The sequence below is a fragment of the Aquarana catesbeiana genome, linkage group LG03, assembly GCF_042186555.1.
Source record: "Aquarana catesbeiana isolate 2022-GZ linkage group LG03, ASM4218655v1, whole genome shotgun sequence".
Classification (NCBI taxonomy): domain Eukaryota; kingdom Metazoa; phylum Chordata; class Amphibia; order Anura; family Ranidae; genus Aquarana; species Aquarana catesbeiana.
Window position 1 is genome coordinate 563,090,234 of NC_133326.1, and position 27,517 is coordinate 563,117,750.

General features: G+C 43.9%; 1 protein-coding gene across 1 annotated transcript in view; it reads right to left on the reverse strand.

The window, feature by feature from the left end:
- The window catches only part of MTPN (myotrophin), a 139,986-nt gene that overhangs the window by 26,190 nt on the left and 86,279 nt on the right, over positions 1 to 27,517 (reverse strand). Inside the window, exon 3 of the mRNA XM_073621805.1 lies at positions 19,451 to 19,534. Within this exon, the coding sequence (XP_073477906.1) occupies positions 19,451 to 19,534 (84 nt within the window). The remainder of the gene's footprint in view (positions 1 to 19,450; positions 19,535 to 27,517) is intronic.

Consider the following 27,517-nt stretch of genomic DNA (forward strand, 5'->3'; position numbering starts at 1 on the left):
TCCCTTGTTTGTAGAATTTCGAGGAAAAAACAATGAATTTTATCAATTTTGCAATAAGGCTGCAACATAAAATGTGGAAAAAGTGAAGCTCTTTGAAAACTTTCCGGATGCACTGTATTGCTTGAAACTGCAATTTTAGTTGTATAGGAGTCTGGGGGGTGAGAAATCGTCCGCAGCCTCCTCTAACACTGCCTCTGGGTCCTCTTCATTCCTTTCTATGGCTACCTCTTCAAGGACAGGCAGATCAGTGATCCGACTCGGGTAGAGACAGAGAACCTTTGAAAGGGGCGTGGCATTTTGATACTCTGGGCTGAGATGGTTGTATTAAAGCAGTTTGTTGTCTGAGAAATTGTGACATATTTGTAGAAAAATGTGCCTTTGTCAGGAACGCCACCTGTTGCGTGCCAAAAAAAGAACTAGAGTTGGATGGTGTTAAAATCAAGTCCTGCTCTGGTGCAAAAGAAGCATTGTCAATCTGAGGTTGAGCTGTGCAGGACTTCAGCAGAGCAAGTTTGCCTGAACGTTTGCTTGGTTTCCGTCATTGCATGATTCCATCACTGTGGGCTACTCACAGAATAGGGTGTGAAATATATGGAAGGGCTTGACTGTGTGCCCTGTGCAGATTTGTCCTTTCCCAGCGCAGGGATGTCTATTGGAAACACGGCTGCAAGGACAGAGCTGCTGGGTCCCAATATGACATGCGGGTCCCCGACACCCCCATTTAATATCGGGACACAGCTGCTGTGACCATGCAGCCACATGTCCCAATAGGCTTCTATGGACTGCCGACACAGGGATGCACACATCACCTGTGTATTCCCATGCTGCGAAAACATGACCTGCATGGGGCACGCAATCAAGCCCCCGTGTAAATGGGCCCCAAATGCCAAGTTTGAAAATTTTACACTGTAAAGTGAATACATTCCAAAAATAGCTCCAGATTTTACAGTAAAAAGGTCAGCGATACAGGGTGGTGACATCTTCACCTGTCACAGTGGGCATGACCCGGAAGGGGTATTCAGGGTCTGGGTTCCAAAAGCGAAGGACCACGGCCCAGGACCTGTATAGCACCCTACAGCTGACGCACTAAACACCTAGGACACACTGACCATGTCACACCACTCTTATGCATTCCGTCCCAACTGGACTTAAACTCCAATTGGGGTGAAACGCTGACATGGTTGCGGGCGGGGACTGTGTATGAACCCAGCTTGAATGAATAAATCACATGGCGTGACGTTATCAGTGTGTGGTCTCGTCCTCTGTATTCGCAGTGTTGTTACGAGTGTGATACACAAAATGGCCTGGAGGATTATATGCACACAGGCCCTAGAGCGGTGCTGTTTTCCTTTATCCTGCGGCTGACTACACATGCGCACAGTACTGAAGTGAGCACCCATGCAGGATCCAGGGCCCAAACCAACGTTACAGGCCATCCCCGTGGTGTAGGGTTGGAGTATGGCTTCCAGGGTTTTACTGATTCTATTGTGGTATTAGAAGACTGTAAAGAGTTGGTTCAAGAATCCAAAAGGTAAAATAATAAAACTATTTATGTTAAGCGTGATTTCTCCATAAGGGAGAGAAGGTCCATCACCTTAGGACACTAGCAAATAAAACTGAGGACGTTAGGGTTAGGAAAGGGGGGAGAGGCACCCAGGGGGTGTGTCCATAAAAGCTTTGTCAATGTCCAATCACCTGAAAATATGATACAAGCCTATAACCCAAGGCCTATGAATACACAGCCAGGGCCGAGTGGTGTGCCAGATTTGTAAAAATCTCAGGACTGAATAGAAAGAAAGAAAAATCCTTTCTTAGAATAAAACAGTTAATCTGTGCATTCTGTTCTGAGGAGTTTAGCTCCAAGCATTAGGGAATCCTCATACACTATAGCTATGCCAGCATAAAAAACAGGAGCCACGATTGGGCAGGCCGTTTCTCATCCATGCCTTTCAAAAGCTCATTTGGACTGGACAGTTCCTTCAATGCTATAATGTTTACCACGTATAGCTCCAGGGCCAACATTCGGCAGCCAACATAAGTAAATTAGTCTGCAAACTTCTGCAAGCTGTTCCATTCTCTTTAGCAAAAGCACACATTGTTTTGAGATATAGAAGATCAAACGCCATCATTATTGGCATAACAATCCCTCGCAGATGCTGTCCTGCCTGTACCAGCAGCCGAAAGGTTTTCTGAAGAAGCAGCAGGTGAAATATGTGATAGGCCATACATCGAGCTTTTGTTTTTCTTAACTAAATCAAATCTGGGTTACGGATGCTTTAATGGAACATTTTCTGTGCCGCAGCCAGGAAAAGGATAAAATATAATCCATAGATGACAATGCAAACAGCGTCATTCCCTAGAGAGCTGCAACAGTTTTGTAAGAGAAACATTACAGCACGGCCTTGATTCCTGCCACGGAACAGATTGAGAGGAGAGATGCTGAAACAAGCTTGTGTAAACAGATCGGTCTGTGTTCTGCGTGGGTGGCTTGGCAACACATAAAGGTGCTTACATTTTCAATCACCGCGCAGAAAAGAAATATTTGACATGATGAATAGCATAATTGACTAGAATCTAAAAATATATATTAAAAAGGGCAACATTTCAATTTAAAAAAAGAAAAAAAACTTTTTCTCTAGTTTGACAGCAGTCATTAAAGCTGAACTTTAGGCAAACAGCTACATACATATCAAGGAGCTGCATTATCTGCCGAACAATTTAGATTTCTGTCCATTCAGTACTGAGATTTACACAGGTCTGCCACAAAGCACGCTATGTCTGGCAGTGCAGAAGACCTAATTTTTCTCTGCTGCAGTTATACAACACATGCTTGAATTACTCAATATATTATAACTGTCCAGTTAATAAAAGGTGCTTAGAGCTCTCAAACAGTTTGATAAAAGTGGGCTTCCCCCAAAAATTCACGATGTGCGACTATCCCAAAACATCAGCAAGTCATTTGTTAAATCAAAGCTTTATAGACTCTCCTCATTTAAAGCAGAGTTCCACCCAAAAGGGGAACTTCCCGCTTATCCGCTTTCTCCCCCCTTCGATGCCCCATTTGTCACTTTTCAGGGGGAGGGGGAATGGGTATCTGTTGACAGGTCCCCCTCCCCAGTTCTGGGTGACGGTGCCATCCCTCGGAAGTTTGGCCCCCTTCTTTCCTCCGCCACCGGGCCAGTAAGAAAGCGCAGTGCGCTTCGCGCATGCTCAGTGGGGAACCAGCCGTGAAGCCGATAGGCTTCACTGCCGGTTTTCCTTACCATGAATGGGACGGCAGCACCCGACAGCCAATCTGAAAATCGGCTGGGGTGCCGACATCACAGGAAGCCTTGACAGGTAAATGTCCTATATTAAAAGTCAGCACCTACAGTATTTGTAGCTACTGGCACTTCATTTTTTTAAAACCTACCTGTTTACAGACTGTTCAGACTTACAGTGAGCTCTCCAACCAGTTGTTATTGTATGAGCACTTTGGTTGTGGAAACACCAATGCACTAATGTATAAAAATGGCACCATTGATATCAGGCTAAACCAGAAGTGATGTAAGATCACCATTTAAGTTTCCATAGCGGAGAGTCCATCCCGGCTTTCCAGACACCTGGCGGACACTCCAGCTGGTCGTTCGAGTATCCTGGTAAGACAGGGGAGCCCGAGCAAGCCACGAAAGGCAGTGGGAGGGGGGAGGTCTCCTCCCGCTGCTTGTAAAAAGAAGTCCAGTGACTAGTTAGCTGCTAAGGTTGCTTTAACAAGAGCCGACTCTAAAAATCAGTAGGGGGGTAATGCCTGCAGGTGCAGGCATCATCCTGGTATAACCACCCGAAGTCCAGCGACGTATGGGTATGTCGCTGGTCCCCTCTGGGTGGAAGTCCTATCACATCCTGGGGTTTAAGTAATTGTATTGGGATGATGCCTGCAGCTAAAAGGCATCATCCTCGTGACAAAATTCTCAGCCAGCGATGCAGTTTCATGTAGAAGCGAAGTGGCTATACTCTTACTCAATCACTTCTGCAGGTAGCAGAAAGGAGTTACCCCCTCCCACCACTGCCATTCCCAGGCTCTCCGGTCCCATTGGGGAGCCCGGGACCGCTACAACTGGCGACATCTGCATCAGTGAACAGAGAGCAACTGATGTTGTTCCTCCCCCTCTTTGAGATCAGAAACCAGAAGAGACATGGATTTCATCACTTCCGGTTCTTTGTTTACTGGACGGTTACCGGCCAGTGAAGCAGCCAGACTGATGTGTATCTGATCAGCTGCATTGGAGGCCAGAGGAGGGGTCTCCTCCAAAAAGAGGACCGGTCACTGCCCATCCTATCACAAGGGATGTTGCTCACGTTGATAAAAAAACAGTATAAAAAAAAAAAAAAAAATTAAAAAACCCTGTTACCATCATGTCACCCTGTGTTCACAGAAGAATAATAAAGAGAACAGTGTTCACATCACTACAGAGTGCCATTCTCTACGTCACTGAAGACTGCCACTGTAGGAGGAAGTGGACCCCAGGGTGGCATGTGACCAAGCTGAAGACCACTCATAAAAATAGGGGAAGATATACAGTATATACTAAAAAATTGAAAGGGAGAAACCCAGGGTGCTCAACCTCAGTCCTCAAGTACCCTCAATGGGCCATGTTTTGGGAACTTCCCTTAGATAAAATAGCTCTTATCAATACCATGTCATTAATATTGATTTAAATCAGCTGTGCAAAATAAAGGAAAGCCTGAAAACATGGCCCGTTGGGGGTACTTGAGGTTGAGAACCACTGCTCTACCCCAAAAAATTTGCCGCCACTGGCAGCTCCGCTTTAAGCATCCTTGTTTAAAAAAAAAAAAAAAATCGATACACTGTATCGATTTTTTTTTTTTTTTTTAAAACAAGGATGCTTAAAGCGGAGCTACCAGTGGCGGCAAATTTTTTTTGGGGGGGGGGGGGGGGGGCGCAAACGAACTGAAAAATTCTGAAACAAAAGACATCAATTGCAGCCCTCTGTGCCCCATCATATGCAGCCCTCTATGCCCCATCATATGCAGCCTTTGTGCCCCCCGCCCGCCCAGGACTTACCCCATTGTGGTGGTGGGTCAGGCAGCGAGCTGTGTCCCTTGTGCATGTCTTCTTCCTGTTCTGCGCGGAGACCAATGGGATCGCCTCTACCTTCAGCCAATCGGGTGCCCAGTATTACATCCAGGCCTCCTGCTCCCGATTGGCTGAGAGGCGTTTGGTTCTGTGTTAGCAAAGCAAATATTCATTTGCTTTGCTAACACACCTGGGTGCACTGCGAGCGCAATGGTTTGCGCTCGCAGTGCACCTTTTTTGAAACCTATTAGAGCCTATGGCTCTAATCAGGTGCTTCCACAACCCCCACCCACCGCTGTAATTCAGGCACCCGAAAAGGGGCAGAATGCCTGAATGGGGGATGGCTACAGCGGCCGTTGATAGATTTATGCAATGCATGAAGCGATCTATAGTACACAGAGGAGTTGGCTAGAGATGCAATGCATGAAGCTATCTATAGTACACAGAGGAGTTGGCTAGAGAGAGGGGGTGGCGCCCGAGAGCCCCAAATGAACGCACCGCCACTGGGAGTTACATACTTTTCGGTGGGGGGGAAGCAAGTATCTGGTTTTGAAAAGGTACCTGCTCCCACTTCCAGCTGAACTAGCCACAGCGAAGTCACCTGAAAGTTCACCTCCCCTCCCATTCACAAAGCGCAGATCGCTTTGCGCATGCGCAGTAGGGAACCAGCTGTGAAGCCACAAGGCTTCACTGCCAGTTTCCCTTACAAGAAATGGTGGCGGCAGCACCCGAGGGCTGATTGAAAGATCGGCTCGGGTGAAGACAAGCAAGTGTCCTAATATTAAGAGTCAGCAGCTACAGTATTTGTAGCTGCTGACTTAATTTTTTCCTGAAGGAGCCTGGAGCTCCTCTTTAAAGAAGTACTCTGAATTTGGTCCAAGAAGCCAGAACACCCGATACTTGTTTCAGGTCACTGACAAAGTACTGAAGGCATTGCATAAGCCAGATATAAGGAGACTGTTAAAGGTTTTGTCCAGGAATTCTTCATTAAAAAGTGGACCTAGCAGCAGATATTTTTTAAGATCGGTAGCGATACGGCTCTGTTGTATTTTTCAATATATGGCAATTGGTGGAACTGTGCTCTACTGGAGGGGGGGGAAAAAAATGGATATGGGGCGATAATGCTTGTAAAAGTATATTATTATTAAAGTATATTATTTTCATTGTGCAAAAACTTGCCAGTTACATCCAAGTAGCACTTTCAGGTATTTACAATCCAAAAAAAGTTGGGACACTGTAAAATCTACATAAAAAACAGAATGCATTGATTTCTATATCTAATACACCAGTTATTTAATTCTATTATTATATGTTAAAAAAAGAGAAAAAAATACAATAAATCCAAATGTGTGAGAAAGAGTGGGAAGAAGGCGGGGGAAGAGAGTTTTAATTTTGGGCAAAGATTCAGTTTTTATTTACTTTTACTGGACTTGCACCAATCTGTGCTTCAGGACGCAGCAGGCCACCTGCTCATGGATTTAGGCAAGTATTAAGGGCATTTAGATTAGGCTTTATTTTTTATTGCTGCAGTGATTAGCTGGAGGGGGTGGGGGTTGTCGCTCATAAGGGGAAACTTCCCTGCCAAACTTCAATTTTAAGGCTAAATAATTAGGGGATGATAGATATAAAATGAATTTCGCGCAATATTACCAATACTCAATAAATGTGCGTAAAAGTGTGTAAACATAGACAAAATAAAGACTTTTATATAGTGGTTGCTGCAGCTGTAGGATCAACGATCTCTGTGTTGTAACATATAGCAATTCCCAATGTTTTTCAGTGAAGTGATGGTGCTATAGCAAAGTGAAAACGTGCAGGTATCTATGATAATATTGTGATATAAATGCCATGAATGAAGGCAGGCTAAAATATCATGAATAAATTATCGTGAATAAATAAATTATTGTGAGTGAAATATTCCTTATAAAATTCTGAATAAATAATATTAAGTGCAACCCGTCATAAAATAAAATTAAATAAAAATAAATTTTACACAGAAAAGGTGCCAGCAATAATCTATAAAGTGCAATCACAATTCACTTAAATGTAACCTTAAAAGTGCAGGTGATAACATTTCAAAGTTATAAATAAAAAGTTCTTGAAACAATAAATAGATGACGATAGTAGAAAGGTATTTATAAATGGTTCTTCTACTCAGATCTGTTCTATCTTGTATGCTGGGTATAATATTCTTATGGTGGTGCCTCCAGAACTCTCACCTTAAAATTGCAATAATCAGGCTTTTGGTAATTGTGTCTTTAAGGCGTGGAAGCAGCGTCTGGGAGCCTCTCCTTTGTGGTTGAATTACATCTCCACCAAAAAAATGGCCGCCCACATAGGAGTCTATCACAGAGAAATATCACTGATATCCACAACAAAATGGTGGCGAATCAACTTCCTAAATCTAAAGAAAAATGACTGCTGAGTAAAACAAATACAACTATAAGTAAAATGGCGGTTTTAGAACTTCCGGCTCTAGCATATAGGCCGCCGAGCTAAACGAACATAACCACAAGCAAAATGGCAGTTCTAGAACTTCCGGTTTTATTACATATAAGGTAACATAGAACAGCCAATCCGGTTCCCCAGATGAAGACACGTGACGTGTCGTAACGCGTAGGGATTGGCTGGAGCGGCACAAGCTGAAGCACAAGTGAGAGGGCGCTGAGAACGCCAGACTTTTCACCTATTTACTCTGCCTGTTTTTATTGTACTAAATGTAAGAGCATTATCCAAATAAATACCCCCCCCTTTGATTTCAAAAAACGTTATCACACTAGTGGAGCCTTTCTTCTCTCCTCCTCCCCTATTTTTATCTCCCCTGATATTGAGTTCCACCAGAGCAGAGTGACAGAGAAGAAAGTATGGAAGAGATAACCACAAAGAAGGAGAGGCTCCCAGACACTGCTTCCACGCCTTAAAGACACAATTACCAAAAGCCTGATTATTGCAATTTTAAGGTGAGAGTTCTGTGAGACCACACTAGGAGGCACCACCATAAGAATATTATACCCAGCATACAAGATAGAACAGATCTGAGTAGAAGAACCATTTATAAATACCTTTCAAATATCGTCATCTATTTATTGTTTCAAGAACTTTTTATTTATAACTTTGAAATGTTATCACCTGCACTTTTATGGTTACATTTAAGTGAATTGTGATTGCACTTTATAGATTATTGCTGGCACCTTTTCTGTGTAAAATTTATTTTTATTTAATTTTATTTTATGACGGGTTGCACTTAATATTATTTATTCAGAATTTTATAAGGAATATTTCACTCACAATAATTTATTTATTCACGATAATTTATTCATGATATTTTAGCCTGCCTTCATTCATGGCATTTATATCACAATATTATCATAGATACCTGCACGGTTTCACTTTGCTATAGCACCATCACTTCACTGAAAAACATTGGGAATTGCTATATGTTACAACACAGAGATCGTTGATCCTACAGCTGCAGCAACCACTATATAAAAGTCTTTATTTTGTCTATGTTTACACACTTTTACGCACATTTATTGAGTATTGGTAATATTGCGCGAAATTCATTTTATATCTACTGTACCAAGTGTTGGTGTGAACACCCTCATTTTGCTGCAATATTTACACCTTTTTGATAGAATCATTCTCTTTATTATTTAGTCACTATTATTATTTATTTTTACATCTACCAGCGCGAAGAAAACTTTTTAATATTTAATTAGGGGATGATACCACCATTATGTGGTTGTGGGTGCAGGGTTGGCACAACTTTAAGTAATTAAACTTACAGCTACATAAAAACTAATATCAGTGCTGGCTGGAATTGACTATGCACTATAAATTATGTGACAAATGTCTTTTTTTCTGCATTACATAAAGAGGACCAAACCCGTTACAACATCGGAGTTATCTGGCCAAAAAGGCAATGGAGCGCATCTCAATCAACACACAAGGAACGATATATGCATATAAAAGAGCAGAAGGGAACTATGAAGAAAAAAAAAAAAAAAAACTACATTAATTCAGCTATAAATGAATGTAAATTAATTCATACAGAGCTAGGAAGCAGGCTATTTTGTGTCAGTTTACAACAAAGATTTCTGACATTGAGGCAATTAAACTTTAAATAATACACAGGGACTCCAGTTTTAACAATATGAAAGTTAAATATTTTTTTTTAGAAAGGCCAAGTTTTGTTCACTTCACTGCACAGATCCTGCAGTAGCAGACAAGTGGTGTTGTCATCAGGTGTTAGTCTACAATGTACGTGTGGCCTTGTGACAAGAACTAAACTATACTATTGCTTAGCCTTTGTATAAAGGTCTATTTTGCAGGTAACCCTGTTAAAAAAAAAAAAAAAAAAAAAAAAAAAAAGTAATTTACTGATTATACCATCAAAATATTTGTAAATATAAATCTGTAAAACCCCTATTGTGATGTTCTTCTATAGCAGGGATCCTCAAACTACGGCCCTCCAGCTGTTATGGAACTACACATCCCATGAGGCATTGCAAAACACTGACATTCACAGATATGACTAGGCCTGATGGGAATTGTAGTTCCTGAACAACTGGAGGGCCATAGTTTGAAGACCCCTGTTATATAGCATAATAAAAAGGTGACAAAAACTTGTCAGATGAGATCGGTGGCCTGTGTCACTGCACGCCCCCCCCCCCCCCCCCCCCCGCTTGCTCTTCAACAGTTTGCAAAACCCACACCAAGTGTTCACTGACCTAAAAAAGAGCCCCTATATATTACCCCAACATTTCATTTTCCTGATAGGATACTTTTTAACACTAGTACAACAGATGCATGTTCTCTTTGTATTGCTCTTTTTGGGTGATCCCGCCAGTCCCCACCAATTTCCTATTCTAAGCTGACCACTCTAGGCATGACAGCACATCCATCCCAGCAAGGTCAGTTTTTTGTGCTGGGAGAACCGCCTGCTCGTTGCCCTCCAATAATCAGACTTGTGCTGACCCCCCCCCCCCCCCCCCCCAATAGCCATTCACTAGGAATATCAATGTGTACTGCTCTTTCTCCACCCAGCTCCGTATGCAGCTGAAAACAAAGATTATGTGATCACTTAATACAAAGAAAACAAAACAAAGTATTTGTAAAAATAAAAGGTTCACATAGGCTTTAAGTGCCATACCTATAGGCACATTGTGCAGTAATCATGGCTGAAAAACTAGTAGGAGAGATCTGAGCTGCACTCCCTGCAAGCCAGGATGCCTCGTATATTGGAAGTGCTCCCAGTATAACTGGAATGAATGCTCTCCCTCTTTCAAGAGCCGCACACTCACGCCATTTCCCTATGATCCACTGCAGCCAAGCTCAGCAGTGCTGCGACAGGTGAGGGAGAGCGCACTGTGCATGTGCAAGACCTGAAAGTGGGAGAGTACTTGTTCCAGTGATGCTGGGAGCACGTCCAATGTACGGGGTGTCCCAAATCACAGCAAATCATATTGCCCAATGCCCAGGACATGCAGTTCTGGGCGCTGGGCAGGTGTTATTTTTTACAATTTAATCCTTTTGTGGGCAAGAAGAAGGGTTTGCTTTTTGCAGTGTGATTTTCAGGTCCGTTTTCAGTGTCAAAAGGTAGTTGTTCAGTGGTTTAGGTGTGATTTAGGTATACAATTGAATACCCTTTTGTTCAATGCGAACCTAGCACTGTTGCGATTTTCAACCTGCCTTCATAGGCTAGAAACGCTGTCCATCTTCTATGCAAAACTGCCTTCCATCCCCTTCTATGCAAAACCTGCTATGAATCACATCCTATGTGAACAGTTCTCAGAACGCCACTATCCTCTATGCTGTGTGAGTTTGGAACGCATTACTCCAACTCACACAGGACCCCCCCACCCCTTTTTTTTCTTGGATCAAAATCGCACAACATAGATGTAAACATTCTTCATAGAAAACAATTTTCAGATGCCATGCAAATCTATGCCTTTCAGATGGCATCTGATCCATAGCAGTGTGAACCGGGACTAAGGCTCCACTCACACCTGGGAGTTTTGGGATAGCGGCAGAATCGTTGGAATTCTGCCCACGATCTCAATGCGCACTAAACTCGCAAGACACAGGTTCAGGTGCCATTATCTTCAACAGCACCTAAAACGCAGCGCGATTTATCAAGTTGCAAACAAGCTTCACAAGATGCGCTTTTCCGCAAGATAAATCACATGACAAACACGGGAAAACTGCACAGTGTTTTAGGTGCCATTGAAAATAATGGTACCTGAACCTGCGTTTTGCGACTGTAGTGCATTGTAAGTGCGATCCCAAAACGCCCAGGTGCAAACAGAGGCTCACGGAGCAGACACCGGAGCTTGATTTGGCTGCTCAGCATGTGCTTGTACTGAGCACCCAAGTGCTTCCATATGCGAGGGTAATCTGAAGGAAAAAAAGTTTAAATTTCTCATTCGGGCGGCACCTCATTTACTCACTTAGCAGATGCGCTTCTACTGAGCGTTAAGAGAGCCCGACACTCCCCTTTCCTGACGAGGACCCAATCGGTGCTCTTCCCTGCTAGTCCCTGGGTGTGGTGTTGGAGACAGGCAGGGAGGTGAGAGACAAACAGTGCAAGGTTAAAAAAAAAACAAAAAAAAAAAAACAAAAAAAAAAAAACAAACACCTCCAGATTTTAAAGCTACACAGTGTTTTTAAGGGCTTGTTTACGCGTGCTTCGGCTTCAACAAGGCTTTGTTAAAGCTCTCTGAACGCTAGTCAAAAGCTCCTGTCACTAAATAAAATGGTTAGCTTACAGACCTGTTTACACCTGCTTTTGCTCCGCTTCAAAAATTATACCCCATGTGGCGCTTCAAAGCCTCCATAGAAGTCTATGGCAAAGCTCACTTGAAGCCCCATGAAGCCTCACCGAAGCACTAAGCAAAAGCAGGTGTAAACACGACTGTAAGCTAACCATTTTATTTAGGGACAGAAGCTTTGACTGGCATTCAGAGAGCTTTAACAAGGCATGTCCGAAGCCATGTTTTGAAGCAAGTGTAAACTAGCCCTAAAAGTACTGGAGCCTCTTGACTGCATAATTTTTTTTTTACAAAAGTTGAACTTTAAAAACACAGAAAACGCTAGAAAGGGCCTCCTATTTCCAGTTTTATTTCAAGTACAGCACTGTGACAAGCTTAGGGAAACGTTTGTATAACAAGGTACAGAAAAAGGATTTTGGAATGCATTAAAGCCAATAATTCCAACAGAGCCATTTAGAAAATTAAAGACTTAGCTTTGTAAAGGCAGGAGAGAGAACTGGCGGAGGACTCTGGCAGCCTCAATGAATTATCAATTGTTGGTTACAAAGGAGCAGAGCGAATTATAAAGAGGGTTGTGTTGTGCTTGACTGGCCTGGTTAGAACAGAAACTTATTAAAACATAGCTGATGTGCAATCTGACAGTGCATAAAACACGGCACCAGCACCACAGTCACGCGCCAAGTAAACATTTAATTAGATTTAGAAGCATATGGTGTATAAAGAATACAGAGAAGGAACACCACTACATACTGAGGGACATCACTAATATTTCCTACCTATTAGAAAACCAAGAGGACTTTAAGCCAGATACCCTTGTACTTCATACAGTACAAAACAAGCAAGTTGCGAACAAAACTTTTACTTTAGGCATTCTGTAGCTGCTCTTTTGCCTAGGCTCACTAGGAATTCTGCAGGGCTGTGTAGCCTCAAGGAGGTCATTATATTAATGGAGGTGCAAACTACCCTACGTGGTTAAAAATATGTGGAAACCTGACCATCACACCTTTATGAGCTTATTGGACATTCCATTCCCAAATTACAGACATCAATATGTTGGCTACATTTGCAGGTATAACAGTCTCCAATCTTCTGGTAAAGTTTTTCTTTTGCCTATTAAAGCAATAGAACACGTGAGGTCAGGTATTAGCACTATAATGTCAAAAGTATTGTGACACCCGCCTTTACACACGCACATGAACTTTAATGGCATCCCAGTCTTAGTCCGGAGGGTTCAATATTGAGTTGGCCCACCCTTTGCAGCTATAACAGCTTCAACGATTCTGAGAAGGATGTCCACAAGGTTTAGGAGTGAATCTATGGGAATGTTTGACCAGTTTTCCAGAAGCGCATTAGTGAGCTCAGGAATAGATGTGGACGAGAAGGCCTGGCTTGCAGCCTCTGTTCTAATTCATCCCAAAGGTGTTCTATCGGGTTGAGGTCAGGACTCTGTTCAGGCCAGTCAAGTTCCTCCACCCCAAACTCGCTCATACACATTGTATTGCCAAAAGTATTGGGACACTCCTCAAAATCATTTGGTGGAGGGGGATTATGATGTGGGGTGGTTTTCCAGGGGTTGGGCTTGGCCCCTTAGTTCCAGTGAAGGGAGGTCTTAAAGCATCAGCATACCGAGACATTTTGGACAATTTCATGGTTCCAACTTTGTGGGAACAATTTTGGGATGAAATAGAGCGGAGATTGCAAGACAGGCTTTCTCATCCAACATCAATGCCTGACCTCACAAATGCGCTTCTGGAAGAATGGTCAAACATTCCCATAGACACACTCCTAAATCTTGTGGACAGCCTTTCCAGAAGAGTTGGAGCTGTTATAGCTGCCAAGGGTGGGCCAACTCAGTATTGAACCCTACGGACTAAGACTGGGATGCCATTAAAGTTCATGTGCATGTAAAGGAAAGGCAGGACACCCAATACTTTTGACATTATAGTGTATGACAAAAAGACCTAGCTAACGTGGCATTCCAATTCATCTTAAAAGGTGTCCAATAGGACTGAGGTGAGGGCTCAATGCAGGCCACTTGACTTGAGTTCCTCTACACCAAATCCATAAAACCCATCTCTTTGTGGAGCAGGGTTTTGTCTACAGGAGCAGTTTCACTGCCATACCAAGCTCCGTGGGCCTACTGACATGCCTGGGACCATCTTGGTTGCTGTTGGGTAGATGGGAGGTAGTTCAGCAGACATACGTCCACTCTCCTCTTTGTTAACCTTGAAGCGACATGGGAAACATCGCTTCCGATCAACAAAAAAATCATCACATAGGAGACAAAGTCCCCTATGTGATGAAACAAAAAAAGGTAAAAGTAATGTAGCAATAACACTCGGTGGAGCTGCTGGTTTAAAGCAGGCTGTTACCGTCACCTTAGTTACCTCTATTTCACCAGAACCAGGTCTAGGGTCCCGTTGAGTTTAATACCAGACAATGTAGGCACCGGACACTTGAGTATCTTTTCCAATGCTTTAATAAATGTATATTGAAGGAAGTAGCAGGAAAGAGGTAGAAGAAGAAGAGTTGCAGGGAAGTTCAAATACCTTTTCTTAGTGTAGTATTAGGAATTGAGAATTGAAAGCTTGTAGATGAATGTACTCTCTTTTTAGAGTTGAATCTTTGCCCGCCTGGATAGCTTTCTCTCACTAACCTAGCAGCCAGTACATAGCACGAACAAAAGTCTTTGCCACAGACTTGATTGGAACAAAACCCGTACGATCCTCTGCCACAGGATGTAATGGTTTACGATGAACAGCAAACACAGCACTAGAACCTTTAAGCCGACCCGGCAGTACTATGCGGTAGGATTACTTCAGGATACGTCCTCCAACTGAGTCACCAGGCCCCTCTCCAGACCAGCACTCTGCATGATCCTTCCATGACGGGTCCTCCCCTGGGATCTTCTCAGCTTCTTCCCGTAGGACAGACAGCCCAGGACCATTCCCTTGCCACTGTGGTAGGCCCCAGACAGGCTTCTGGGCCCACCCACACGCTGCAGCGATGTGGGCCTCCCGGTCGGAGGACCACGAGGTAGTACTCCCTAGCACATACCTGTCGGCCAGGAGGGCCAGCAGGTGGAACGAAAGATGAACCCTAAAACATGGCGTCTGTAACATAAATACCCTCTCCCAGAATGCAACTCGGAGGACCACCTCCACCGAGTTATCTCCGGGACAGAAGAGCACTCATACGCTTCAACGTGTTGCCTTTCCAACACCGACCCATGGTGACAACGACACCCACAGGCACAGTGTGAAACTACATGCAACTCAGCCAAGCTGGAACAGAGGCAAATCTGACTATGTATAAACAGATAACCCACTAAATTTACCTATAAGCAGTAGATTGAAAATCTACCAGCGCTACAGTAAAAAAAAAAAGAACATTTTTAAACAATGTAAGTTACACCCAAGCACATAAAATCCCCATAAAAAAAAAAAATATATATATATATATATATAATTGAGGCCCCCTCGTTTCCATATACACGCATGAACAAAAGCGCATGCGTTGGGGGCACCTACGCTTGAAAAGGTCGACTGTGATACACAAACGTTACATATCACTGCACATGCCAGAGTGGGAGCAATAAATTTTAGCACCAGTAGCACCAGAGCTCCTGCATAACTTCAAACTGATGACCTGTAGGGGATTTTAAAGTGACGCCCACGGAAAAAAATAAAATAAGGTACTGAAGTATGTCGCCATTTCACAGGCACACACAATTTTAAGGATTGATATGTTTGGTATCTATTAACTCGGGGCAACCTCATTGTTTATATTTTAGCAAAAATTGGATAATTTATCATAAATATGTGCTTTAAAATTAACGTGATTGTAAAGTCTTCTTTTTCTTAAAAATAACATACATGTCATACTTACCTGCTCTGTGCAGTGGATTTGCACAGGGAGGCCCAGATCCTCCTCTTCTTGGGTGCCTCTTTGGCTCTCCTGGCCCCTCTCTCCAGTTAAGTGCCCCCACAGCAAGCAGCACATAGAATGCATGAAGATAAAAAAAAACCTCCTGAATTTACAATCCCTTTAGGTGGTGTATTTTTACACTTTACGCTAATATTGTCCAACATAAAAAATCTGAAACTACCACTTTTACTACCAGTTTTTTTTATTCTCTACAATGTCTTTTAAATAGGTTTTGGGGGTTTATGCAATCTTCAAGCCTAAAATAATTTTTTAAACGTGCGAAAAAATAAATAGAGTAAAAAGGCTTAACATGCATGTGCTTCCTGAACGAAAGTCACAAAATAGGAATGCCAAGTAGCACAGAAGCATTAAATACAATTTAATATACATTTAGCAAGAGCAGCCACGCTTATATTTATTCCATTGAATTAAGATACTTAGATAAATCAAATCACGGTAAAATTCTGCATAAACTATTTTTTTCTCTAAACCTGGGTGCCAATGACCTCCAGAAACACTCCAATTTTCATTTATTAATACAAAAAAACCCACTAAGTATCAAGAGCATGACCAGGGCGTTTTGTCTGGTGGGGACGGCCGGACTAAAAAGAGGAAAGTACTCTCTACTGCTGCCAAAGTAGATTAGGCCCTGTCATTTCAATAGGACGGCACACAGGAATTTCTGTTTCACATGGCTGCTTTTAACTTTGTCAACCTAGAAGTACACTGGGCGCACTCCCGCTGCACAGGGGAGATGTCTCCGACGACATTTAAATTAGATTGGATGGAAATGTCAAAGCCACTTACAGTATATGAAAGGAACAGGTTGAAGTAAAAACCTGATCTATTCTGTAGCAGCTGTGCTTGATGCCTGGATCTATTTAAAAAGGATATAGTCTGATGACAAGAGAGGCACCTTTATCAAGCCAAGGCACACAAAACAGATAGTGTGCAAGGATTAGATTACTCCAACCTGGCTATTGCCAACCTAGATGATGCAGAAGGCAGACGAAGTCCCAAACAAAATCAAATATGACCCCAAAAGACACACAATGAGAATCTCCTGAGCCAGTTAAAGACTGAATGACCATTTCAGGTCAGTGGTGCACCTTCATATAGCCCTGACCATCCTGTTCTAAACTGTAAAAAAAGTTTGATTGTTTGGCATGCAATGAATTTTTACCTTAAAGTTTTGATCCAAGATTATCCTCCCTATAATCTGGGTACAACAAAATAATGCAAGCGGCCTCTGCTTGGCTGATAGCATATAAACTCCTGGGAATCTTGAACTGGACACTAGAGGGATCTCCACCTATCTCACAATTCTAAATCAAGTGTTCTCTAACTTGCACTGATGAAGGTTACACAGTCTAAAAACAAGTCTTGTGGCATATACAAGCGACCCTGAATGTATATTTACCAAAAAGGGGCATAAAAAGGAATGCTTTTTCATGGCTCTGCTCACTAGCCTAGATTTAGTATTTTGAAACCTGTAAATACCATTTGTTTTAAGAAGTCATGCTTTAAACACGACATGTTACAAGATGCTTATAAATTTAAATGCATGGAGAATGCAAGACAGATTCATGTGTTTCTGTGTATTGCAATGAGCCAAGTCTATGCCCTTGTAGAAGTACAACCAAAGCTGTAGAATTCCTCATCTCTCTGCCAGTTCCATGTGAATGACTCAAAGCACTGTAGTTCAGAACAGCAGCAAGAGAACCAACATTCTCAAAAGGAGATTTCAACAATGGCAGCCTACATGATTTTAAGGGTGTACTTTAAAATTAGCTCAAAAAAGAAAAGAAGCTTCCCCTGAGCGGGCATTTTAAGCATACAGATGTTAACTGGACCCACTGTGTTAGTGGAAAGTCTTGTCTTTAATACGTCAGTAATAAGTCCTTATACAGCTTTGCTCCAGGTAAGATCCATTTTAGGATCCCTAAATGCAAAGAAAGCGATCACCTGTTTTGCTGATGGAAACTGTATAGCAATCCGGATACTGAGGAGCGGTTACTATTACAAGTTTGTATATAGTTCTGACAATTTACGCATTGCTTTATAGATACTGTGCATGACATGAGTCCCTGCCCTCAAGACGCTCACAATCTGAGGTTCCTATCTAACATGCATACATACTGGGGCCAATTTGGACAGGAGACAGTTAACCTACCTATACGTCTTTAGAGTGTGGGAGTAAACAGGAGTACCTGGAGGAAAACCTATACAACTCCAGGCAGATGGAGATCTGACTGGGATGTGGACCCCATTGCAGCAAGGCAGAAGTACCAACCACTGTGTTGGTTGCTAGGGACAGGTTTGCTAGTGTGCCCAAAGATCTTCTACCTCCTAGAGAAGTGATGGCGAACCTTAGCACCCCAGACGTTTAGAACTACATTTCCCATGATGCTCACCTACACTGCAGAGTGCATAAGTATCATGTGAAAAGTAGTTCCAAAACATCAGGGGTGCCAAGGTTCGCCATCACTGTCCTAGAGCCCTACGTTAGCTTCAGAATTGTAGTTTCTTTTTTTTTTAATCTTTCCAGCTATTAAGTCTTCTGCCCTTGTTGTTTTAACTTTGGATAGTAACATTTTTTTTTCTGCCAGTAAATACCTTATACAGCCCACTTCCTGTTTCTTGTCTGGTCATTAGCCTAGGCTTATGACATCATGCACAGCTCTCTCTCTCACTCTTGCAAGAGTTTGCCTGGAAGGGGGGGGGGGGTGAGTCATAAGAGGGCCATTGAAAGCTGCAGGGCTGCAGAGCTGGAGGTGTGTCTCTGTGTAGATCCAGGAAGTGAACAGGCAGCAGCTTCGGCTGCCCACAGTTAAAATGGTTTCAGCCAGACTCAGTGGAGGGAGATTTATGCAGCATATTTGGCAAGTACAGAATCACAGTATATATAAAATATGCAAAATGGTTGGAGCGAAGCTTCAGAATGGCAAACAAGTTTTTATTACAAATCATGTAAGCAGACTGCAGTTCCTCTTTAATAATGGACACGTTTTTAAGAGCAAAAGTGTAAATACATTTAAAGGAGTAGGACAAAACAAACCCAACAACTTACATGTCTGGTCTTCTCACAAGAAAAAAGGCAAATACACAATTTGTAATGTGCAAACTTTATACCGATAGAACATTAGGTCGGTTCACACTGGTGTGATGCAGGAAACCCTGCGATTCCTGTGCGGGTTACCAGGGGTTCCCGCATTGTACCTGAATTGCAGGCGGTTCACACTGACATCTACAGACTGCTGTGGGTGTCAAAGTTAATGACACGCCCAAATCTGATCGCAGTGCGAACTGTGAAATGGCAAAGTAATCGGATCGCATAGGTGTGAGCACCCATGCAGTCCGATTCCAATGCGGACCAAAAAAGGGGTCCGGCACCATTTTGGTGCAATGTGAATTCAGCCATACAGTTTGTGTGGCTGAATTTGCATCGCACAGACATATGTGATTTGCACAGCAATGCGGTGCGAATCACATGCAATGTCTGATCACACTAGTGTGAACCCAGTGTTAAGGAAATAGTCAAACAATGAAAGGGGAGGTGATAAGAACAACCAAAACATAGCATCAGACGAAAAAGATGGACAAATGGAGAAAGGGGGACAGAGGGATTTAGTTCTAAATGAGGGAAAGTTGGGAGATATGCAAACATTATCCTCACCCTTTCCAGAAGCAGCTTGACGCATCTTATGTGTCCTTCATAGGTGGCAGAAAGAAGAGGAGTAATGTCATGTTTATCTGGTGCCTATTAAAAGAAAAATATATAAAATGTGTACAACAGGTTATGATAGCAGCTCCTAGTTAGTAAGTGGAGTACTTTAGTCATGTGAGTGCTTATGAACATTCTAAGTTTAAAGAAATATTAAAAGGCAAAAAAACAAAAAAACCACGCACACACACACTCTGTATTGGTTTTGCACAGAGCAACCTCGATCCCCCTCTTCTCGGTCCCTTGCCAAAGCTCTTGTCAGGAGGGAGGAGCCAAGTGCCCCCAGAACAAGCAGCTTGCAATGGGGGCACCCAAGCAGGCTAGTTCCCGAGCCACGGCGCTGCGTGCCTATTCACAACAAGCAGCGGCTGTGTGTGTGAACATTTTCCAGTTATGGATAATAAAGTCACAGTTCTAATGGCGAGGCATTATAGAATGTGTTAAGATGCAGGGTCGCAAATAGGGATGAGCTTCGAGTTTGAGTCGAACTCATGTTCGACTCGAACATCGGCTGTTCACAAGTTCGCCGAACAATTTGGGGTGTTCGCGGCAAATTCGAATGCCGCGGAACACCCTTTAAAAGTCTATGGGAGAAATCAAAAGTGCTAATTTTAAAGGCTTACATTCATGGTATTGTCATAAAAAGTGTTTGGGGACCTGGGTCCTGCCCCAGGGGACATGGATCAATGCAAAAAACCAAGTTAGACTTACCGGTAACTTGTTTTCCAGAAGTCTTTCAGGACAGCACCTGAGAGATAGCGACTCCACCCACCGGAACAGGAAACACCTTCTTCCTCCAAACTTTAAAGGGAGGCGCCTCCCCACCATACCTCAGTTGTAGTAGAGAAGACCTCCGGCCCCGGCTGGAACACATAAACACATACGTTAGTCACAGCATAGTATATACAATACAATAGGGCGGGATGTTGCTGTCCTGAAAGACTTCTGGAAAACAAGTTACCGGTAAGTCTAACTTGGTTTTTCCCAAGGCGTCTTTCAGGACAGCACCTGAGAGGATAACAGAGACTTACCCCCTTAGGGCGGGACAACAGCTTGCAGGACCTTTCTGCCAAACGCCTGATCATTAGCAGATGTGAGGTCCAGCCTGTAATGTTTCACGAATGTGTGAAAACTCGACCATGTTGCCGCCTTGCAGATTTGTTCAGGGGTGGCACCAGCTCTCTCTGCCCAAGTGGCCGCTAATGCTCTTGTTGAGTGTGCAGAAATTCCTGCTGGAGGAGACACACCTGCATGCGAATAAGCCTCTGAAATGGCTAACTTCAGCCACCTTGCTAAAGAGATTTTAGAAGCCTGGCAACCTTTCCTGTTGCCCGAAAATAGCACAAATAGAGAATCTGAACGTCTAAAGAACTTTGTCCTTTCCAAGTAACATAACAAAACTCTTCTAACATCCAACCTGTGAAAACAAGTCTCCTTCTCCCCTACTGGGTTGGGGCAGAAGGTCGGAAGTACAATGTCCTGAACACGATTTTGTACTGAAGCTACCTTTGGTAAGAATTTCTGATCTGTTCTAAGTATAACCCTATCTGGGAAGATAGATAAATAGGGTTCCTTAACTGATAAAGCATTAAGCTCACTGATCCTTCGTGCAGAGACCATGGCAATCAGAAACACAGACTTAAAAGTGAGATATCTAAGTGGCGCTTCTTCCAAAGGTTCAAAAGGACTCCTTGTTAGAGCCTGGAGGACTATCGACAGATCCCATTTCGGAAACAACTTAAGTGGTGCTGGTCTGGATCTCGTAAGGGATCTGAAAAATCTGGTTACCAACGGATCTGAGGCCACCGATTTTTCTAGGAACACTGCTATCGCAGCTACCTGCACCTTCAAGGTACTAACTGCTAGTCCCTTGTCAGCACCAACCTGTAAAAATTCCAGAACGGAAACAAGACTCCCTGGGTCATGGTCAGATGAATTACACCATGTATTGTAAACCTTCCAGACCTTGGAATAGATATTTCTAGTCACCCTTTTCCTACTGGATAATAGCGTAGAGATTAACCGGTTGGAAAAACCTTTGCTCCTTAAGAGCTGCTCTTCAGATACCAGGCTGTGAGCGCCAAAGTGGCTACCTCTGGGTGATTTACTGGCCCCTGAAATAGTAAATCGTACCTGAGGGGCAGATGCCAACAAGGCCTGACCGCCATTTTCAGAACGGTTGAAAACCAAGCCCTTCTTGGCCAAAAAGGCGTGATTAGGATAACCGGTACTGTTTCCCCCTGAATCTTTCTTAAAACTAAGGGAATTAACTGGAATGGGGGGAAAGCGTAGCAGAGATGGAATCTCCATGGATACGCCAAGGCATCTGTTCCTAGTGACCCGTCGTGATTGCTTAGGGAAAAAAATTGCGGAACCAAGGCATTCTCCTTTGAGGCGAACAGGTCCACCTCTGGCAGCCCCCACTTCTCGACAATCATGGCGAAAACCTCTGGGTTCAGCGACCATTCTGCTTCCCGAATGGGGTTTCTGCTCAGGAAATCCGCTACCCCGTTCAGGGATCCCTTTAGATGGACTGCTGATAAAGACAGCAGGTGTCCTTCTGCCCAACGGAGAATGCTCATGGCTAGTACTTGCAGCGATTTGCTCCTTGTACCTCCCTGCCTGTTTATGTAAGCCACGGCCGTGGCATTGTCTGTTAGAATTTGAACATGCTGGGCCCGAAGCCCCTGAGCAAATGACTTCAGAGCCAAGTCGATCGCCTTGAGCTCTCTCCAGTTTGAGGACTTGGTCGCCTCTTTCCTGGACCAGTTTCCCTGAGTGAAACCCTTTTCTAGGTGGGCTCCCCAACCCCAGGAACTGGCATCGGTTGTCAGCCTTTTTTCGATTGGAAAGGCCCAGACTAACCCCTCCGATAGGATATCCTGCCTTTTCCACCACCATAGTGACCTCTTCACTTGGGTTGGAACTCTTACCTCTGAATCTAGGGATTCCAAATTGTGATCCCAAGATCTCAGAAGAAAGGCCTGCAGATGTCTGAACTGTTTCCCCCTTGAATTCTGCCTTCCAACCTTACCGCCAACCTGAGAAACCTCTGGGACTGGGATGAGATTGGAATATGCAGGTATGCATCCTTTAAATCCACTGACGCCATGAAACAACCTGGAGTCAGAAGATTTCTGGCGGTGAAAATTGAGTCCATCTTGAACCTTCTGTATTTGATGGCTCTGTTTAGTGGCTTTAAATTTAGAATTAAACGAAATCTTCCTGTTGGTTTTTTTACCAGGAAGACATGAGAATAGAAACCCTCGTGCCATTCCTCTGGTGGCACCGGGATTACTACACCCTGTTGCATCAGTTCCTCCAGAGAGGATTTCATGGCCAGGGCCCTTAATGGATCTCGAGGAGCATTTGTTACCAGAAACCTTCTTGGGGGGCTTCTGGAAAACTCGAGAGTATAACCCTGCGAGAGAGTGGACAGAATAAACTGATTTGTAGTTATCACTGACCACTGCGGAAGAAACTCTCGTAATCTTCCGCCGACCCGCAGAGATGCGTCATAGTGAGTTTTCGGCCTGTGAAGGAGGACGGAAGAGAATTCCGCCTTTGCCCTTCGCCTTTTGCGCGGACCAATTTTTTCTCCTGCCCTGAAACTTATTTTCCTGCTGTTGCTGTTGAGTTTTTTGAGGTCGAAAAAGACGTTTTGGGGTCTGTTTTTTCTTTTTGACCGGAAAGGACTTCTTCTTATCGGCAGTTCTGTCTAGGATATTATCTAGATCAGGGCCAAAAAGAAGGTCACCTGAAAAGGGAATACCACAAAGTTTACTCTTTGAAGCTGTATCGCCTGGCCAGGTTTTTAGCCATAAAGCTCTTCTCGCAGCATTTGCTAAAGCTGCAGACCTAGCTGACATTTTGATAGCTTCAGCCGAAGCATCAGCAATATAAGCAACAGCAGAAATCAGGGTAGGAAAGGAATCTAAAGATCTCCTGCTTGGGGGAATCTGCCACTATATGAGATCTAAGTTGGTTCACCCAGTATTCCAGATTCCTGGCTACACAGGTTGTGGCCATTGCTGGTTTTAAATTGCTCATGATTGATTGCCATGATCTCTTGAGCAAAAGATCCATGCGTTTGTCCATTGGATCCCTAAGAACACCCATGTCTTCAAAAGACAGGTCTGTGGATCTTGAGACCTGTGAAAAGGCCGCATCCAACCTGGGCACCTTATTCCACACCGCAGAAGGGTCCTCCTCAAAAGGGAATCGCCTTTTGTGGGCTCTGGAAAAAAAGGGCTTTTTCTCTGGATCTTGCCATTCCTTAGTAATGGCGTCAGAAATGACCGAATGAACCGGAAATGTTCACCCCTTAGGCTCATTTAACCCTGCATACATGCGGTCATGAAGAGATAACTCCTTCTTTTCCTCACTTAAGCCAAGTGTAACATGGATAGCCTTAAGGAGTCCGTCTACCTCCTCTAGGGAAAGCTTGAATTTGGAAGGAGCCACCTCCGCTTCCTCACCCTCCTCCTCCGAATCTTTAACGGAAGGAGTAGGGGACTGCTCTTCCCTGATAGAGGGGCCTTCAGGTAAAGCTTCTACCATGGGGAAAGAAAAGAACCCTGGGAAGCCTCAGAAGTGGATGGCTGACTAGCAGCTGGATTAACTAAAGAGTCACGAAAAGTCTGAATCGTGGCGTATAGTTCCTTCTTTACAGAGGCAACCATATCATCACAAACCGAAGCCGATTCCTCCTTAACTAAAGAAGTGATGCATGTACTGCATAAGGCTTTTTTCCAATTTTCTCCCATTTTGGCCCTACAAGAAGGACATCTCTTTTTTGGGTCAGAGCTTTTAGCCTGTGAGAGAAAAAAACAAAAAAGGGAAAAAACCAGGGGACCTTTTAGTGAGACCCGGTCTCAGCTACACAAGAATCACCCACAGGTGCACTAAGAAGAAACCAGTCAGCCTCTAGTGCCCAGACAGGCCCCTTGCCACTAGGGGGTAAGAAAAAAGAAAATAGACCAAACCCAGGAAAGGAAGAAAGGCAGACTTAAACTGCTGCTCCTACCTGAGCTTTACTGGCGCCTGTGCCTGTCCCCACCGCTGCAGACGCTGAGTCCTCCATCTCTGGTGTGCAGCTCCTCACTTGTGGTTTTATAAGCCGCTTCCGGACTCCCATAGTGCATCTGCACCGGACCGGAAGCGGAAGTAGGCGCCAGTTCCTGTCCTCCCTCCTCCCCCCTTGCATCCACGCCGGAAATGACGCTTCTGCTGACCCAGCGACCCCGCCATGTCACTTCCGCCGCGCCTGCCGGCCAAAAAACATGGCCTATGACCGCGCGGATCACCGGGTCTACGGCTCTCACCGAGCACCAGGAGGGGAAGAGGAGCCCGTTTGCTACCACTGCCGAGGCTTGGGTAGGCCGGGAGGACAGCGGGTCCCTGAAGGAGGAAAAAAAAAGAAAGGAAGCCCCGTCTCCCAGGAGCACCTGAGAGAACCTGCTCCCCCTCAAAAGATGTTCCCTCCAGGCCGGAGGAAACACAAAAACTGAGGTATGGTGGGGAGGCGCCTCCCTTTAAAGTTTGGAGGAAGAAGGTGTTTCCTGTTCCGGTGGGTGGAGTCGCTATCTCTCAGGTGCTGTCCTGAAAGACGCCTTGGGAAAAAGAAGTTTTAAAAACGGCCTTTTTTCGTTAGCAGTGATTTTAATAATGCTTAAAGTGAAACAATAAAAGTGTAATATCCCTTTAAATTTCGTACCTGGGGGGTGTCTATAGTATGCCTGTAAAGGGGCGCATGTTTCCCGTGTTTAGAACAGTCTGACAGCAAAATGACATTTCAAAAGGAAAAAAAAAGTCATTTAAAACTACTCACGGCTATTAATGAATTGCCGGTCCGACAATACACACAAAAGTTCATTGATAAAAACGGCATGGGAACCCCGAACCAAAATAAAAAAAAAAAAAATAAATAAAAAAAAAAAATAATATAATGACGTGGGGGGGTCCCCCTAAATTCCATACCAGGCCCTTCAGGTCTGGTATGGATATTAAGGGGAACCCCGGCCAAAAAAAAAAAAAAATGGCGTGGGGTCCCCCTCAAAATCTATAGCAGACCCTTCAGGAGGAGGAAGAAGAAAAAAAGAAGAAGAAGAAGAAGAAGAAGAAAGAAGAAAGAAGAATAAAAAGAATTTAAATAAAGGAATTGTCAAAAACTGTCTCTTGTCATTTTTAACATTTTTGACACTTTTAGTGAAATGGTAGGGGTACCCCCTTACCATTTCACACAGGGGGGAGGGCCGGGATCTGGGGGTCCCCTTGTTAAAGGGGGCTTCCAGATTCCGATAAGCCCCCGCCCGCAGGCCCCCACAACCACCGGGCACGGTTGTGGGGATGAGGCCCTTGTCCTCATCAACATGGGGACAAGGTGTTTTGGGGGGCTACCCCAAAGCACCCTCCCAATGTTGAGGTCATGTGGCCTGGTACGGTTCAGGAGGGGGGGCGCTCTCTTGTTCCCCCCCCCCCCCCCCTTTTCCTGCGGCCTGCCAGGTTGCGTGCTCGGATAAGGGTCTGGTATGGATTTTTAGGGGGACCCCACGCCATTTATTTTTTTTAATTTTGGCGCGAGGTTCCCCTAAAATCCATACCAGACCTGAAGGGTCTGGTATAGATTTTGAGGGGGACCCCACGCCATATTTTTTTTTTTTTTGGCAGGGGTTCCCCTTAATATCCATACCAGACCTGAAGGGCCTGGTATGGAATTTAGGGGGACCCCCCACGTCATTTTTTTTTTTCCTTAAATTTTGGTTTGGGGTTCCCATGCCGTTTTTATCAATGAACTTTTATGTGTATTGTCGGACCGGCAATTCATTAATAGCCGCGAGTAGTTTTAAATTACTTTTTTTCCTTTGCAATGTCATTTTGCTGTCAGACTGTTCTAAACACGGGAAACATGCGCCCCTTTACAGGCATACTATAGACACCCCCAGGGACGAAATTTAAAGGGATATTACACTTTTATTGTTTCACTTTAAGCATTATTAAAATCACTGCTCCTGAAAAAAACGTCCGTTTTTAAAACTTTTTTTTGCATTGATCCATGTCCCTGGGGCAGGACCCAGGTCCCCAAACACTTTTTATGACAATAACTTGCACATAAGCCTTTAAAATGAGCACTTTTGATTATTCATGTTCATGTCCCATAGACTAACGGTGTCCGCGTGTTAGAACAAATTTTTTGCCTGTTCGCAAGTTCTGGTGCGAACCGAACAGGGGGGTGTTCGGCTCATCCCTAGTGGCAAATAATGCCAAAAAACAAATATTGTCAAATAAGAACTCCGACCAAACAGCTTTGTTCAAGTTGATCTCAAAGAACCTCATATTACCCCACCCAGATTTCCTGCTCTAACTACATTAAAATAGTGGTAAATCGCTGAAATGAAAAATGAACAAAGCACATCATTCTATATAGTGTGTACTTGACGCAATCCTAAGCACCAAGTGTGATTTCTGTATTATATTCGACTTTTTAATATCAATTTAAATTAAATATGAATTTATTGTTGGCCATTATTGGCACCTTTAGTGCAAGAAAAGCTCAAGAAAAATGCAGTCTGCAGTCTCTGACCATCTCTTGTATCAGGTCTGCAATCTCTTTCTTAAAACACACTGCTAATAGTATTAGCAAAATTTCCATTCAGTGCACCTCTAGCAGACATGCCACAGCAAACGGTCAGAGACTGCAGACATGATAATACAAGAGATCGATGCAGCCTCACCAGTGCCTGGATCACACAGCGGTGATCTCCCGCTGTGTCACAGAGCTGGATACAAATTGCCGGGCCGGGCGGTCGCTGTGACAAATTCCTGGCTCCTAGACCGTCTCTTATGACACGCGTCACACTGATTCAATTTGCCGGCATTGGATCCGTGTGCCGTCTATCACAAGAGCCGGTCTAGGAGGCGGGGCTTTGTTACAGGGACGGCCGAACACTTCAGATTAAAGCTCTGCGACAGCGGGAGATAGCCGCTCTGCACGACACTCACAAGGAGAGTAGGACTGAC